Raw genomic sequence first — 16,321 nt, 5'->3', positions numbered from 1 at the left:
TTTCATGGAAAAAAAAATAAAAAGAAAAAAGAAAAAAGAAATGGAAGCTATTATATACAGTCTAGATAGAGGTTGCCTTTGATTTTCTTGCTATGCTATGATCTTTTTGCCTCAAGATCACTGGCCCCAGCTCAGTTCTTTCTTCATGCACTATCTTTTGGATTGGAGAAAGGGACCCTTTTTTCCAGCGTCAGGAACCAAGTTGCCAGGCGACCAATTAACTTTGTTAATTCCCATAGATATTTATGAGAAAAAACAGAGAAGAGAAAAGCAAAGCAAAGAAAAGGAGAAGGGAAGCAGAAAAAAATATTAATTAAATGAATTAAGAAAGAAAAAAAAAATACATGCACTGATAATGCACGTAGGTTAGCCAATTGATCGAGTCTGCAGCCTTTATGGATTCCATATCTGACCAAAGATAGCATGCAAATGATGAAGACATTTACCGCAGTACTCGCGCATGCATCATCACCCACGCCAACGTTCCCAGGGGTCATTGCATTTCCTTATCCACATGCTATCCTTTCGAAAACAAATGATGGCTGCAGAAATTTTCTGTACGATATCTTTCGTCTTTTCTTATCATTATTATTTTTTTATTTTTTAAATTAAAAATTCGTTGCATTCTTGCGCTACAGCCACGTGTGCTTTAAAAATAATATTATAGATGACTTTCTTAACGTAACACTATAGTTCATTAAAAAAATTTAAAACATAAATACAAAAAGGATAGAGAAACTCGGAAGTTCAATTTTCATTTTTTTATGTTCTCAAACATCCTTTAATTAGTCTGGATATATTTTTTTAAAAATTTTAATCAACCACGCGGTGGTCTGTAAAGAGAGTCATATCAATATGAGAAGTAAGTTTCATATATATTGTCTTATTTGCTAAAGAATATATTCCAAGCTTTAATAATAAATTATATAGCCTTTTATAATAATAAAGATAGTATGAGTAAATGAAAATTAAGAATCAATGGGAAAGAAATCAGGGTGGTTTTGTTTATAGTAGTTGAAATAAAAGGAGCTTAAAAAGCTGCTTAAGATATAGCAAAGAGCTAAAGTGAAGAGTGGGGAAGCAAAGTAGGGTCTAAACCTGGTGGGCGGTAGTAGGGGGTAATCTCTTTGTGACCACTCACACCGCATAGACACAACACATATATGTAGGCATATGAAGTGCCAACAGCTTTGGGAATATGATTCTGTGGTCTAGAATCTCCTCAACATGTGGGGGCATCGGGAGATCACAATCCTTTGGTTTTTTTCATGAGAATGCTATACAAAATTGAAAATACATAAATATATATGTGGTATGCTAGAATGGACCGCCCTGTATATTGGGGGATAGATTTAGTCGTCTCTAAAATAAATTCTTGGTGCGACCAATATCATCAATTTGCTGAATATGGCTGACTTTAAAAAAGAGAAAAAGTTAATTATGATTCCTGGGAAAGATTCTTTTTCAAGAGATTGAGATCCCCTAAATTTAGGGAGGTATATCCAAAATTGTGGATTTTTACAAGATCTTCGGGCCTATTTTTTAGGAAAAAATTTATTCATCATCTTCTTATCATTCTATGATGTGGCATTAGATGATAGGTTCACAAATGAGTTTATAGACCTTGGTTTATAGACATGTCAAGACCTATAAACCAAAATAAGCACATACTTGCAACAACAAAGGTGGGATTAATTACTCTTCTGCTGCTAATCAGAACAACTCAGCCACTCAGCTCCTAAACATTACAATCTCTGCCTATATGAAGTGTGTGATCTTTTCCACATTCAAATTGTATTTCATTAGTTTACAACTAAATTTCAGAGATGTCTTTGTTTGTAGTCAATTTGCTTACTATTTTAAAGGAGAAAAAATAATAATAATAATAATCCCATTAAAAAACTCCCTAAACTCCTAAAGGAAAAGCATGATTTCAGAGATACACGTTCTAAAGGCAAGCACCTGATGATATTAAGGAATAAAGAACACTGACCATGTCATTAATGTGGAAAGCATCATCAACGGTGGAGCAGCTTTCTCCTTTTGGGGAGGGAGGGAGGGAGGGAGGGAGAGAGAGAGGGTCCCTCTAACTTGAGCATAATTGCCTGAATCTAATTGCTCTCGTGAAATGTACAATGCTTCTTGAAAAGTACTTCCAAGTCATGACCAATTTATCTAGCTACGAGAGTATGGTTACAACACTACAGCAGGTTCTAGAGTAACGCCCTTTTGTGAGGGGGGAAAAAAAAAAAACACACAATTAGACGCTATCATGAGCCCATACAACCATCAACTTTGCATGAAAAACAACATAAAATTGGAAATAAGTTGATTGGCACATATATATACTTAACCCAACAAAATCATGATATTTGAGGGGAATGCATCGTGACAAACGCGACAAAAACATACCCCACACAAATTAATTCGATTCAATGACAAGGGGTAGAGTAGAAAGGCTCGAGGATGGATTGAAATCTGAGACAGAAGAGTAGAAATTAACTAAAAATATACTCTACCAGTCAATAAATTAGAATATAAATCAAATAATAGATAGTGAAAATTTGGGGAACATACCTCTTGATTCAATCCGCAACCAATCTCGTGTGCATATCAATGCCTGAAGAGTATCTGCATTCAGCGAACTTCTACAATCATCAAGCACTCTACCTCCAGTGCTAAATGCCGACTCCAGTGCAACAGTCGACATGGAAGTCCCGAGAACATCTCGTGCCATCATGGACAAGATGGGGTACATCGGCATATGAACTTTCCACCAATTTAAGATGTTGAAATCACAACTACGAGGGAAGACCGGATCCTCCAAATATTTGTCTAAGTCCGATATTTCATTTTGACTGAGAGAAGTCTCGTGAAGAAATTTGTCAAAGCCCCTCAGTCTATCCCTGGTGTCATTACTTGTACTAGGTAAGCTGCTACCAGGCAAAGCTGAACCTTGATCAATCATCGTTGAGCAGATAGAGTATGCATTGAAAAGTTCCCTTATACCATCAGAAACTTCCTTGATACGATCCAAAGCAGCACTACCATAAATCAGAGAATAATAATACTCCACTAACTTCATTTTGAATCGAGGATCTAAGATGGCTGCTGCTGCCAAAGCAAAACTGCACTTGCTCCAATATTTATCAAACTTGGCTTTCATCTTCAATGCCATGGAACTAAGACAATTATCTGGACTCTTGCACCATTCGATTAATTGGATGTGAACATCACAAATCTCAGGAAAATACATATTTGCAGTTGGGCATTTGTTGCTGGAAAATACATTTATGATTTCAACAAAAAGTTTCATGTAACCAGTGACAGAACTGGCCCATTCCCACTCTGTATCAGTTAGAGCTGATGCGTAGGCAGGATCATGGTCTTGCAAGAGAGAAAATGCACCCCTGTATTCCAAGACCGTTTCAAGCATGATATACGTTGAGTTCCATTGAACTGGGAGATCAAGAAGTAAGTTCTTCTTGCTGCTGATTCCAACTTGTTGGGCGACCTCATTAAACTTTCCTTGTGTTACTTGTGAACTTCTAACATATTTGACACTTGCTCGAATCTTTTGGATTACCTCTCTCAATGCTTCCATAGCATCTAGAACAATCAAATTTATAATGTGCGCAGCAGATCGCACGCCAAATAACTGACCATTACTTAAAAGAGGCCTTTTATGAGATATCTGTTCTTTAAGTCTCAGGACAATTTCATCATCTGTGGAACAATCATCAAATGTCAAGGCAAACAACTTATGGTCCACATCCCAATCCATTACACACTTATTAATCACTTCAGGAAGCATGTCTTCAGTATGAGAAGAATCAAGTGTAACGAAGTTCAGAATCTTCTTCTGCAATTTCCAATCCTCATCAATATAATGTGCTGTCAAACACAAATACTCAATGTTCTCATGTGAAGACCACAATTCAACACAAAGGTTAATTCTACCATTCAATTTATTTATCGTTTCATACACTTTCAGTTTCTCTTTCTCATAAATCTCCACACAAGCTTTCTCAACAGCACTATTTGGCACAACCTCAAACATCGGTTGAAGATTCTTGACAAATACTTTGAATCCAACATGGTCAACCATGGCCAATGGGTAACCATGTAATATTATCATGCGAGCAAGATCAATCTGACTCCTCTCCTGATCAAACTTACTACTCCCAAGGTTAATGATTTCATCCTTTTTCTGATCCTGATCAAACTTCAAAATTCTTGGCTTAATATTGTCATCTTTTATCTGCCCTTCATCGAAGCTGACATTTGCTATGCTAATGGTAGTATCTTTTTTCCTCTTTGCTGCAAGTAGTTGAGACACGTCAATAGTGGATGATCTTTTCAGACATCGCATTAAGTGGTTTCTCAGATGTGTTGTTCCACTATTACTTGAGCCACTGAGTTTCTTGTTACAATGTATACAAATGGCATAACAACTTTCGGCCTTTCCAACCCTCTCAAAATGATTCCAAACCACAGACGTCAATCGCTTTGGTTTCTTGCCAGCCAAGTCATTTGATATTTCCATCTCATAAGGTTATGTTGACAAAGGTCTGCATAAAGAAGAACCATGGATACAAAGTAAAAAAGCAAGTCTAGCACATAAATCTTGTGAACCTCAAACATTGAAAACACAACAGAGCCAGAAAAGTTATGATAAACCCTCAATTACTCCAAATGTGAACCCATCATTAGGTTCTCAAGTAACAACATTTCATACAAAGATTAGGAGAGGTCTCTTGACCACAGTCAGTAGAATATTACTAATTACAGTGCTGCATTTCAAATAGATGCAAGTGGCTGAACCGCCCAAGTTACTCCATATCATCACTTCAGAATAATTGCAAGTGTAAGCAATGCACAGGAAATTCTCCCTAAACCCAGTTTATAATCGTGATGGAAAAAAATAGCCATACACTGGCCACATAACGTATTATTGAATATATTGTAACCTACGATACGTGTGATGAGTCGCACAATATACACATATATAAGATACATCTAGAAGATAAATATCAAAACAGAGTGAATGATATCATACCAAAGGATTTGGCTCACATTCTTTTAAAAACTCAATAGGTAGATCCTGTCAAAAAATGAAAGGACAAGATTGCTTATAGCTAAATAATAAGTAGAATTTTCCATCAATCTTCTGATCTTGTGCATTCATTTTTTATACAGAACATATCAAGGGAAAAACTTTTTATTTTTATTTTTATAAGTAACATGTCAAGGGAAAACTCACTGGATGTAAAACAAATCCCAAAACAAAACCTTAACAGATGATCTTTTACTTTAATGAACACAAACATATAACTAAATCAGAATTCAAAAAGACAGGGGCATCGTACACCAGTTTTCAAGAAATCTATTACAAGACATCAAAATTTAAACGGAATTCCCCCAATTTCATAAATCACCAACAAATTCAGATTGTAAATAAAAAGTCAGAAAGAAAAGAAAGAAGCAACAAATTTGGTTCATCAAAAGGTGACAGTAATTTCAAATTCAGGTTTCCTAATATAAAAAAACCACTGGTTAACGTAAACTTCTGAAGTGGAACAAGTGGCACCCCATTGAACCAAGCAATGTGCTTGCCTGGACAGTCTCGTAATTCGAATCAAACCTCAAAGATTATGCTCATATAAGCTGGTATCCTGAAAACAAATTATTCTCAAATATTCATCAGCAACAAGAAAAAGAAAAAACCCATACAAAGATATATTCAGAAATTGCACCAAAAACACAAACTTCAATCACAAACGCTATAATTTCAGCACCCAATTCCTCTATAGCCATAAATGCATTGATATGAGAACCCAATAAAGAGGGAATCTAAAAGTACAAGTAATGGATAAAATATTAAAAAAAAATCGAAATTTGGTCTTACGGAGGTAGCTGCGTAAGTTCCGTTTGCAGCTTCAGAAAGGGGCCCGATCGGCGGGTCCGGTAGGGATAGGGTTGGATTGTTTGGCAACCCTGGAAAGAGACTGAACCCGGTGTTGCTGTGAGAGAAAATGGGTTAGATCCGATAAGGCCAGATCGATTTGGTTCGGTAGGTGGGTCAATGCCTAATTTGGATATTATTACGAATAGCTTGTTATTTATATATATACCCTACTTCACAATTTATTTTATTTTATTTTTTTATTTTTATTTTATTTTTAAAATAATTAAATTATTCTATTCATTACTCATACCAATCTAATATGATATAATTTTAATTTTTTTAAATATTAATAATTAAGAAGCAATTAAAACCAACACATGAGTAGAAAAGGTCGAATAACAACTTTGTAAATTACAACTTTTTTGAGTTACTATCTAATCACATGAGCCAACGCCATCATTTATTTTTTAGACGAGGAGAGATGAATTAATATTAAAATTAAAAAATTAAATAAAAAATTATTATAAAATATTTTTTTTATATTATTTTTATTTTAAAATTTAAAAAAATTAAATTATTTATTTTATTATACATAAAAATTTTAAAAAATTATAATAATTATATGAAATTAGATGAATTAAGTTGAAAATAATTATGAAATAAACGGCATCAATTGTTTTTTTTATTGGAATTGGATACATAAAAGGTAGGCTGAAACATTTATCTTTGATTAAAATAGATAAAAATGAGAGGAATTCAGACAAATGGAAGACTGGAGAGAGTGTATCCTTTCCCTTAAATGGAGCGATGAAATATTTGTTTGGAATTCAGAATTTGCGACAGGAAATATAATTTTTTAATTATATAATTTTATTAAAAAAATTTATATTTAAAATATATTTATTATTTAGTAAATATGTACTTCAAATGCTTTTAAAGTTAGTTAGAATGATTTTAAAAAATATCATGTTATTTGAATGATTTTACACCATCCACATTCTACACAATATAATTTGATTTATAAAATTTAAATTTTAACTTATGTTCAAAATTTAAAATATAACATTATACCTACAATTTTTTATTTTAAAATAATTTTAGGCCACTTTTCATGAATTCGTCTTTAAAAAAAAAAATAATAATAATAATAAATTAATAAAAAAGCCCGTATCAATTAGGGACTGTTATGGCCTTCTTATTTCTCAACCGATCCTCACCGCTCCGAAACACTCACTCTACGTAGAGAAACAGAGAAAATGGCGAGGAGGAGACTCTTGTTGCTGTTGAAGCCGTTCGACCTTTACTCAATGCGCCAATCAAACAGTCATTCTCGGGCCACCAACCCCCAGGTAATTCCGTTTATATTCTTTGCTTCGTCTTGATCAAATGGTCGCCAGAACATGAGTCTGTGCGTGGACCCTCATTTATGAAGCAGTTCCTCATATTGGTTCTTTTCTTTTCCTTTTCCATTTTTTTTTTTTTTTGAAATTGATCACTTATGTGACCTATTTAATTTCTCTAATTCTCCGTTAGTTTTCGCTAGTATTGGTTTGGTATTTGCCTAGCATTCGAGTTGTTTGATGTATTGTGGAAGTTGGTATTTTACTTCAGCGCTATATGTATTTGCGTCTTTATTTCAGAGAAGAATCTGTTGGAAACAATAATTACGAAGATGAAAATCAGACGTGGGGAAGAAACGATTTTTTTTCAATTTGAGGCTTGCAAGAAATATGACAGACTCTGATATATTTGATCAAGTTTCATGCTAGTTGATCTGGAGGTTTATGATAAAGTTGTTGGTGCTAAGTCCTAAATTGGTGGTTTACTAGGTAGAATTGGGTTTCACAAATGATGTCGAAGCTTCAATTGTAAATTTGATTTAGATATGGCTAATGCTACCTGCGGCCGTGAAAAATGATTTTAAAGCTGACATAATAATTTAATGTGATGTGACTTTGTCCCGGACACCTGGTGCCAATAAAATAATAATAATGCCATGCGATGTTGAGACACCATACCACAACACGAGTCACCGCAGGTATCTGAGAAGGAGAGATTGTTATTGACATACTGGGTGGATACATGAGTGCAAACTGGACTTTATCAGTGATTCAATTGTAACTTCGAATCTTTTTTGGAGTAGAGCACAAATGTGGCTAATGCTTCCTTGGGTCATGACAAAGTCTAATATGTCTTCTTATTATGGTGGTAGGAGTCGGCCAGGTGGAATGAGTTGTTAACAGAGGATCTTGTGGAGAGATTATAGGGATTCTTTCTATTTGTTATTCGGTGTCCACTGATTATGGAATACCAATAATTCTAGCCTAGATTTATGTATGGTAGTAACTACCTTCCTAGAATAATTTTTCTCTGTACATACTTTATAAGCTTACTCTTGTATTCTGAAATATTATGAATGAATGAAAGATTATACCCTTTTTTAACATGGCATCAGAGACAAGGTTCTAGGACTCTCTGAGATTTTTTTTTTAGAGCAATGGCAGAACGTACTCCCTTAATAGAGAGTTCCCAAGGCGAGAACCCAATTCTTGTAGACTTGACCTCCAGAATATCACAAATGTTGAACCAGACACCAACCTCACCGAGCCACGAATCTGTTGGTGCACCATCGATTGTTATCAAGTTGGACGACACCAATTATGGACTTTGGTCCCAGGTTGTTGAGATGTACATCTCAGGCAAAGACAAGTTGGGATATATAAATGGGGATCTTCCACAACCCCAAGAGAGTGATCCTATTTTTAGAAAATGGAGAACTGAAAACGCAGTGGTGAAGGGATGGCTGATTAATTCAATGGATCCAAAACTGATCGGTAACTACATCAGATTCCCAACGGCGAAAGCAGTATGGGACGCTATCGCTACCATGTATTTTGATGGCACCGACACCTCGCAAGTTTATGATCTCAAGAGGAAGGTAACGAGGCTCAAACAAAGCGGAGGATCTATCGAGACATACTACAACAATCTTCAAGGTCTATGGAGAGAAATCGATTTTCGCCGCCCAAATCCGATGAAATGCGAAATTGATATATAGAGGTATAATTCTATTTTACAGGAGGATAGAGTTTATACATTCTTGGATGGACTGGATGATCGTCTTGACAAGATTCGAGGAGATGTGCTTCAAATTCAGCCATTTCCTACAGTAGAGCAGGCCTATGCACATGTTCGCAGGGAAGATCTAAGGCAAGCAGTGATGTTGACAAAAGGAGATACCACACCTAGTGCTGTTATGCTCTCAAAAGGCGGACAAAAATCCCAGCAGCCACTTTCACTTAATTTTTTGTCCAATGGAAAGCTTAACCCATCAACAAAGTCAAAGTCACAAGCAGAGGGAGGGGGCTGCACACATTGTGGGAATATGAAACATACCAAAGACACCAGTTTTAAGTTACATGGATATCCAGAGTGGTGGCATGAACTCAAGACAAAAAGAAGCGCGATGTTGGTGCAGACAATCATGGCCGAGCCACACTCGTGAACACTGAATCTCAACTATTCCCTGTACCACAAGGGGACTCCTTTCCTGTTGCTGCAAACAAATTTGTGGCCCTTAATGATCCAGGTAACCATGGTTGGATTATCAATTCAGGGGCAATCGATCACATGACATTTGATCCACAAGATTTTGTCGAAACCACTTAACAAAAACGGACGTGCGTTGCCAATGCTAATGGAGTGACATACCCAGTTACAGGGGCTGGAAGAGTGGCACTTTCACCCTTTTTTTCACTATCAAATACTTTATTAGTTCCATCTCTGTCGAATAAATTATTATCTATAGGCCAAGCTACTGAGGACCTGAATTGTTGTGCACTAATGTATCCAAGTTTCTGTATGTTCCAGGATATTCTCACCAAAGAGATTATTGGTCGTGGTACTAAAAGAGGAGGCTTGTACTACATGGATGATTTCGACTTCAGCCAGGCAAATACTATGCTTCGAACTGATGACAAAGAACGACAGATTTGGCTGTGGCATCGTCGACTGGGGCATCCATCATTTTCTTATTTAAAGCGTTTATTTCCAAGTTTGTTTTCAAATTTACATGAGTCTGATTTTAGGTGTGAAACTTGCATTCTAGCCAAGAGTCATTGTGCATCCTATCCCATAAGTTTAAAAAAATGTGAGACCCCATTTACGTTAATTCACTCGGATGTTTGGGGTCCGGCTCCCATCTTAGTTTCTTCAGGGGTTAGATGGTTTGTGATCTTTGTAGATGACTGCACACGTATGACTTGGTTGTATGTGATGAAAAATAAGAATGAGGTGTTTGGAATTTTTCGTTCTTTCCAGAATATGATCAAGACACAATTTTCTGCTAAACTTCAAATTCTTCGATCTGATAATGGTAGTGAGTATGACAATAATGAGTTACGAGAATACTTCCAAGCACATGGTCTTCATCATGAAACCACTTGTTCTCAAACACCACAACAAAATGGTGTTGCGGAGAGAAAAAACAGGCATATCCTAGAAATAGCCCGAGCCCTTTTAACAGCAGTACATGCACCCCGACGGTATTGGGCAGATGCAGTTGGCACTGCTGTTTACTTGCTGAATCGAATGCCATCTTGAGTCTTAAACTTTGAAACTCCAGTACAAGCTCTTGCTCATCATGTGTCATTGTCGTCTGTCTTGATGCTTCTGCCACGCATATTTGGTTGTGTTGCTTATGCTCATCTTCATAAAAATCAGCGAACAAAGCTTGATCCATGTGCTGTTCGTTGTGTTTTTCTGGGGTACGCAGCACATAAGAAAGGCTATAGGTGCTATGATCCCACTACCAGGCGTCTTTATACCACAATGGATGTCACTTTTCTCGAATCTGAAACTTTCTTTCCAAACCACGGTCCCCATTCTTCTCTTCAGGGGGAGCTATTATGTGAAGAACAGAATGTGGACAATTGGGAGAACTGGCCAGGCTTTGAGGATACAAATTTGGAGAAAAATCAAATTGATGAAACACTACTGTCTGTTCTGGTTGGGACTCAACCAAGGCATGATATTGATCTGGTTGGAACTCTCCCACTTCCAGAGCAAGAGCAAGACCAGCCCTCTCCTCACACTTTAGTACCAAACGATCACACTCCTGAGAATACTCCTGAGGTACAGTCTCTAAACCCTTCTCCCAGTAATACTATAGCTGATTCTGTTGGCTTCAAATTACCGTTCAGGTACAACCGTGGTAAGCCACCAAATTGATAATCACCAGACCATGGAGAAAAGAAGACGAAGTATCCGATTGCTAACTATGTTTGCACCCAGAAATTATCACAACCCCTTAAAGCTTTTGTGCACAAGCTATCTTCTGAGCATGTTCCGAGTACAGTACAAGAGGCGTTGAACGACCCCAAATGGATCCAAGCAATAACTGAAGAGATGATAGCTTTGCAGGAAAATGATACGTGGAAGCTTATGCAGCTACCCAAAGGAAAGAAAACAGTGGGATGTAGGTGGGTGTTCTCCATTAAACACAAGGTAGATGGGTTAATAGAGAGATACAAGGCGAGACTTGTAGCGAAAGGATATACTCAAACATATGGTATAGACTATCAGGAGACGTTTTCACCAGTAGCAAAGTTGAATACTGTCAAAGTATTGTTGTCTCTCGCTGCAAACTTAGATTGGCCACTACATCAGTTCGATGTAAAAAATGCATTTCTTCATGAGAATCTAGTAGAAGAAGTGTACATGGACATTCCACTAGGCCTTACTACCTCATCACAAACCGGAGTGGTATGCAAACTGCAGAAGGCACTTTATGGACTAAAGCAATCACCTAGAGCGTGGTTTGGACGATTTGGCTTGGCTATGAGGGAGCATGGGTTCAAACAAAGCAACTCGGATCATACTCTATTCTTGAAGCATCGACAAGGGATGGTAACGGCTCTAATAATTTACGTTGATGATATGATAATTACAGGAAATGATGAGGAAATCTCTAGTTTGCAGAAGCATTTGGCAACTGAGTTTGAAATGAAGAATCTTGGGGGATTAAAATACTTTCTGGGTTTTGAAGTAGCTCGGTCAAATCAAGGCATATTTCTATCACAAAGGAAATACGTACTTGATTTGCTAGCTGAAATAGGAATGCTTGATTGTAAGCCTGCATACACTCCAATGGTTCAAAATCATGGATTGGGAGAACACTCGAATCAAATACCCACGAATAGAGAAAGGTACCAACGGCTTGTTGGAAAACTAATCTACTTGTCCCATACACGACCGGATATTGCCTATGCTGTGAGTTTGATGAGTCAATTCATGCATAATCCTAGTGAAGATCACATGAATGCCGTGCTCCGAATTTTACAGTACTTGAAGTCTTCACCAGGAAAAGGACTCATGTTCAGGAAATATAATCATTTAAACATTGATGGCTACATGGATGTTGATTGGGCTGGGAGTATTACGGACAGAAAGTCTACATCAGGATATTTCACTTTTGTAGGTGGTAATCTAGTTACTTGGAGAAGCAAGAAACAAAATTTGGTTGCACTATCTAGTGCAGAGGCTGAGTTTAGGGGCATGGCTAAAGGACTTTGCGAGCTTCTTTGGCTAAATAGGCTACTGGAAGAAATTGGCTATTCATCTAGTTCTGCAATGAACTTGTTTTGTGATAATAAAGTAGCTATAGAGATTGCACAAAACCCAGTTCAACATGACCGAACAAAACATGTTGAAGTGGACAGGCATTTATCAAGGAAAAGCTTGAAGCTAAGATAGTTCAATTTCCTTTTGTAAAATCGGAAGAACAACTGGCAGATATTCTTACAAAGGTTGTCTCAAGCAAGGTGTTTTATAACTCACTAGACAAGTTGGGCATTGGAGACATCCATGCACCAACCTGAGGAGGGGTGTTGGCGTGAGTTGTTAACAGAGGATCTTGTGGAGAGATTATAGAGATTCTTTCTATTTGTTATTCGGTGTCCACTGATTATGGAATACCAACAATTCTAGCCTAGATTTATGTATGGTAGTAACTACCTTCCTAGAGTAGTTTTTCTCTGTACATACTTAATAAGCGTGCTCTTGTATTCTGAAATATTATGAATGAATGAAAGATGATACCCTTTTTTAGCAGGAATGTGGTGGTGATGTTGTGGAGTGAGGAAGGGGAGAGGGAGGTGGTGGATAGATGGAGGAGTGGGAGGTGGTGAGGGGAGTAGCGGCAGCAAAGGAGTGGAGAGGGGTTTGGGGAGGGGGCATATACCTGGTCTGTGAAATGGCTTATGGTTTATGCTTTAGTAAAGCCTGGAACGTTTTCCAATTTTTTGGATATAATTTTTGTTGACCATGCAAAGGTTATCCTTTGACCATCATTTTCAGCGGCACCAAACGCAGGAAAATACAGAATATAGGTTTTGGAAAATTAAGAATAATCTCACAACTGCGCCCTTACATTCACTTTACTTTAGGTCTTTGCTTTTAACATATCAAATACTTAAATCAACCTCCACATTGAATGTTCTTTAAAATCATTTTGTTACATACTATAGCATTCCCTAGGAAAAAAAATTAACTTTCTTTTTAGGGGAATTACACTTTCACCCACAAACTATCACAGATTTTTCATTTATGCACCATAACTACTAAAAGTCCCAATCTACACCCTAAAGTATCAATAGATTTTATTTTATGCCCTCCATTTAAATGTAACCGTTAAGATTTTTCCATATGACAAAATTTCCATTTATCTCAATGTTCAGATTTTAACTGATGGTGCAGATTGTAAAATATCTGTAGTTGAGGGTGTAAACTGAAAATAGGTGGTATTTTGTGGTTGGAAAGTGTATTTATTCTTATAATTTTTATCGCTTGTTTTTCCATTTTTTAAGGTTTTAAATTTTCTTTTGCTAAATGATTAGAGGAATTTTTATCTTTTGTGAACTTTTCACTACTGTCAAGGGTTTGGAGATTATGTTACAGTTAACTTTGTGAAGTATTTCTCTAACCTCTACATAGATTCTTTTGTTATCACCAGTGTTTTTTGTCAAATTGCTTCATCTTCATGGTTTAGTTTCTTTTGAAGACATTGCAGATGTTACATTACTCAGAGAATAGGCGTAAGGCCCACATGGATGCCATAAAATTCTGTCAGGATATTCTGCAGCAGAAGCCAGTTGATTGGGAACCCATATTACGTAACAATCTATCACAGCCTATCCGTAATGTGGACCTTGTTATTACAGTTGGTGGCGATGGCACTCTTTTGCAGGCCAGCCATTTCATGGATGATTCTGTTCCAATTCTTGGAGTGAATTCCGACCCCACACGAATTGAAGAGGTTAGTTTGTTTCTTGTTACTTACAAAAAAAAAAGTTTGTTTCTGGGTAACCCGTAGAATTTGGCCATCCTATCAACTTATTTGCTTTTGCAGTCTCTCTGTCCATTCTGGAACAATGGCATTCCAAACTTTTATTTTTTGGAGCAAGGACATCCTTATTGTGGAAGTTGATTTACTATATGTTCTTTGGTATAGGTGGAACAGTTCAGTAATGAGTTTGATGCCAATAGGAGCACTGGCCATCTTTGTGCAGCAACTGTCAACAACTTTCAACAGGTATGACTAGCCCGCCACTTAAAAATAAGTACTATTTCAACTCCTCATTTTAGAGTGCTTTGAAGCTGATATAAGGGACAAATGAAGCATCAATATGGATTTTTAGTGCTTCTGTTATGTTCAACCTTTTATTTTGAAAAATAACAATGAGAATCAATGTTGATCTGTTATAAATATAAGCACTCACTACATACTGCCTGCCTTGAAGGAGGTTAGCATTTTAAATATCTTGCCAAATCTAAGTTTGTATGGTGTTAAAGGCATCCACAGAGAGGCTATATCTGGATTCAAACCAGATTGCTGAGCAAAGATAAACATTAAAAGACTTAAAAGAACCCTGAATGAATAGTAAATGAGTATTAGTTGCATTATTTTCAGCGGAAAGCATAATATATATTTTATAACAGCCAAATCGTTGGCTTTGTGATATGGAAATGAGTATTTTCTTTCAGGTACTAGACGACATCCTCGAGGGTCGTAAGGCTCCTTCGGAATTAGCAAGGATATCAACATATGTAAACTCAAAACTGCTGTCAACATATGCTCTTAATGATATCTTAATTGCACATCCATGTCCAGCGGCACTTTCTCGGTTCTCATTCAAGTATGTGGCCATACATATATATATATATATAGTATATGTATGTATGTATGTATGTATGTATGTATAAAACTTATGTTTTCAAGTATTTGTGTGATCTTTTAACAATCGCTGTCCTTTTTATTATTGTCACAAAGTAATGAAAAAAGAAATTTATCTGCAGATTTAAAAGAGATGACCAGCCATTTTCCCCTTTAGTGAACTGTCGGTCAAGTGGTCTCAGAGTTTCAACAGCTGCCGGTTCAACGGCTGCAATGCTCTCTGCTGGTGGATTTCAAATGCCCATTTTATCTCGGGATCTCCAGTACATGGTAAGAGAACCCATTTCTCCTGGGGCAGCCTCTAGCTGGATGCACGGATTAATCAAATCTGATCAGTACATTGAGGTCGCATGGTTTTGTAACAAGGGTGTGATATACATTGATGGTTCTCATGTTTGCTATCCTATCCAAAATGGGGATACTATTGAAGTATCTCCCAAGGCCCCAATTCTAAAAATATTTTTGCGTGACCATTTATTAGCACAGAGTATATGCACATAAAGTTGAGGCTGCATATATTTTTCAGAAAGAAGTGCAAGTTTCTAGACATGAGTTGCATATGCAAGACCGGAATTTTGTAAAAATGAGTTGGTGACAGCACTTGTTCGAGGAAACTATTGATTCTATATGGAAAAGCTCAATATGTAGGTTGAGGTTGAGGTTGCGGTTGAGGTTTCCTTCCTAGAAAGTTGTACTGCTAGTATATTGGCTTGACCAGAATCATCCTGCATTTCTAGGAGGAACCTGGTTTAAGCTCATACGTTTGACAACTGTGGGCAGGCTGTACTTGTCTCTCTGGAGATTGAAAGCTGTATTTTTCAGGTGCCTCCTTAAACATGGGAGCGTTTGGGAAAAACTAATTTCTTTGGATATTCGGCTGATCTCTGTTGCGTTTCTCTTCTGCAAATGTATAGCGTTTACTGGTGTTAAGTTTCCACATTCAAAATGGAAATTCCAAGAAATTTCAAGGCCGTGTTTACAGCATTTCTTCTTCTTCTTTTTGTTGTTGCCCCTATTCAGTTTTTAATTCTGTGCGTTCATGAGCCCACCTGTTACTGATTGGGCTATATGGGAAATAATCGAATACATACTTTGAATATATTTATGCTGTTGAAGAAACTTGTGTCTTTGGATGTGACTTTCAATATCGAGATCAAAGATTTTGACAACCACGAGCTTGA

At 36.9% G+C, this 16,321-nt stretch overlaps 2 protein-coding genes across 6 annotated transcripts; one reads left to right on the top strand and one right to left on the bottom strand.

Moving 5' to 3' along the window:
• Positions 1–2,091: 2,091 nt before the first annotated feature.
• LOC109011882 (zinc finger BED domain-containing protein RICESLEEPER 1-like) lies at positions 2,092–6,096 on the bottom strand. Of its 3 annotated transcripts, none has more exons than XM_018993255.2 (4): positions 5,909–6,074; positions 5,617–5,675; positions 2,578–4,571; positions 2,092–2,478 (listed from the first exon to the last, which is right to left on the bottom strand). In XM_018993255.2, the coding sequence occupies exons 3-4, from the start codon at positions 4,544–4,546 to the stop codon at positions 2,423–2,425; spliced, it is 2,025 nt and encodes a 674-aa protein (XP_018848800.1). In that variant the 5' UTR covers positions 4,547–4,571; positions 5,617–5,675; positions 5,909–6,074; the 3' UTR covers positions 2,092–2,422. The 3 variants fall into 3 exon arrangements, with proteins under 3 accessions (XP_018848800.1, XP_018848809.1, XP_018848793.1); XM_018993264.2 differs by lacking the exon at positions 5,617–5,675 and having other exon boundaries at positions 2,092–2,226; positions 2,413–2,478; XM_018993248.2 differs by lacking the exon at positions 5,617–5,675 and having other exon boundaries at positions 5,909–6,096.
• Positions 6,097–7,100: 1,004 nt separating this feature from the next.
• LOC109011807 (NADH kinase) lies at positions 7,101–16,226 on the top strand. 3 transcript variants are annotated; one of them, XM_018993156.2, is made up of 5 exons: positions 7,101–7,257; positions 13,968–14,222; positions 14,418–14,498; positions 14,951–15,102; positions 15,263–16,222. In XM_018993156.2, exons 1-5 carry the CDS (start codon positions 7,165–7,167, stop codon positions 15,639–15,641), a joined length of 960 nt encoding a protein of 319 aa, XP_018848701.1. In that variant the 5' UTR covers positions 7,101–7,164; the 3' UTR covers positions 15,642–16,222. The 3 variants fall into 3 exon arrangements, with proteins under 3 accessions (XP_018848701.1, XP_018848708.1, XP_018848712.1); XM_018993163.2 differs by having other exon boundaries at positions 7,119–7,257; positions 13,977–14,222; positions 15,263–16,226; XM_018993167.2 differs by lacking the exons at positions 13,968–14,222; positions 14,418–14,498; positions 14,951–15,102; positions 15,263–16,222 and adding an exon at positions 9,779–10,526 and having other exon boundaries at positions 7,119–7,257.
• Positions 16,227–16,321: the final 95 nt, after the last annotated feature.

This window comes from Juglans regia, chromosome 2 (genome assembly GCF_001411555.2).
Source record: "Juglans regia cultivar Chandler chromosome 2, Walnut 2.0, whole genome shotgun sequence".
Taxonomy (NCBI): Eukaryota; Viridiplantae; Streptophyta; class Magnoliopsida; order Fagales; family Juglandaceae; genus Juglans; species Juglans regia.
This window is presented reverse-complemented; position numbering and strand designations above follow the sequence as displayed.

Coding starts and splice junctions, on each gene's coding strand:
- LOC109011882 (XM_018993248.2), bottom strand. CDS start 4,546: ATGGAAATATCAAATGACTTGGCTGGCAAGAAACCAAAGCGATTGACG. Junction 2,479..2,577: donor GTTGCGGATTGAATCAAGAG/GTATGTTCCCCA, acceptor CTTCTGTCTCAG/ATTTCAATCCATCCTCGAGC.
- LOC109011807 (XM_018993156.2), top strand. CDS start 7,165: ATGGCGAGGAGGAGACTCTTGTTGCTGTTGAAGCCGTTCGACCTTTAC. Junction 14,499..14,950: donor CTGTCAACAACTTTCAACAG/GTATGACTAGCC, acceptor ATTTTCTTTCAG/GTACTAGACGACATCCTCGA. Junction 15,103..15,262: donor CTTTCTCGGTTCTCATTCAA/GTATGTGGCCAT, acceptor ATTTATCTGCAG/ATTTAAAAGAGATGACCAGC.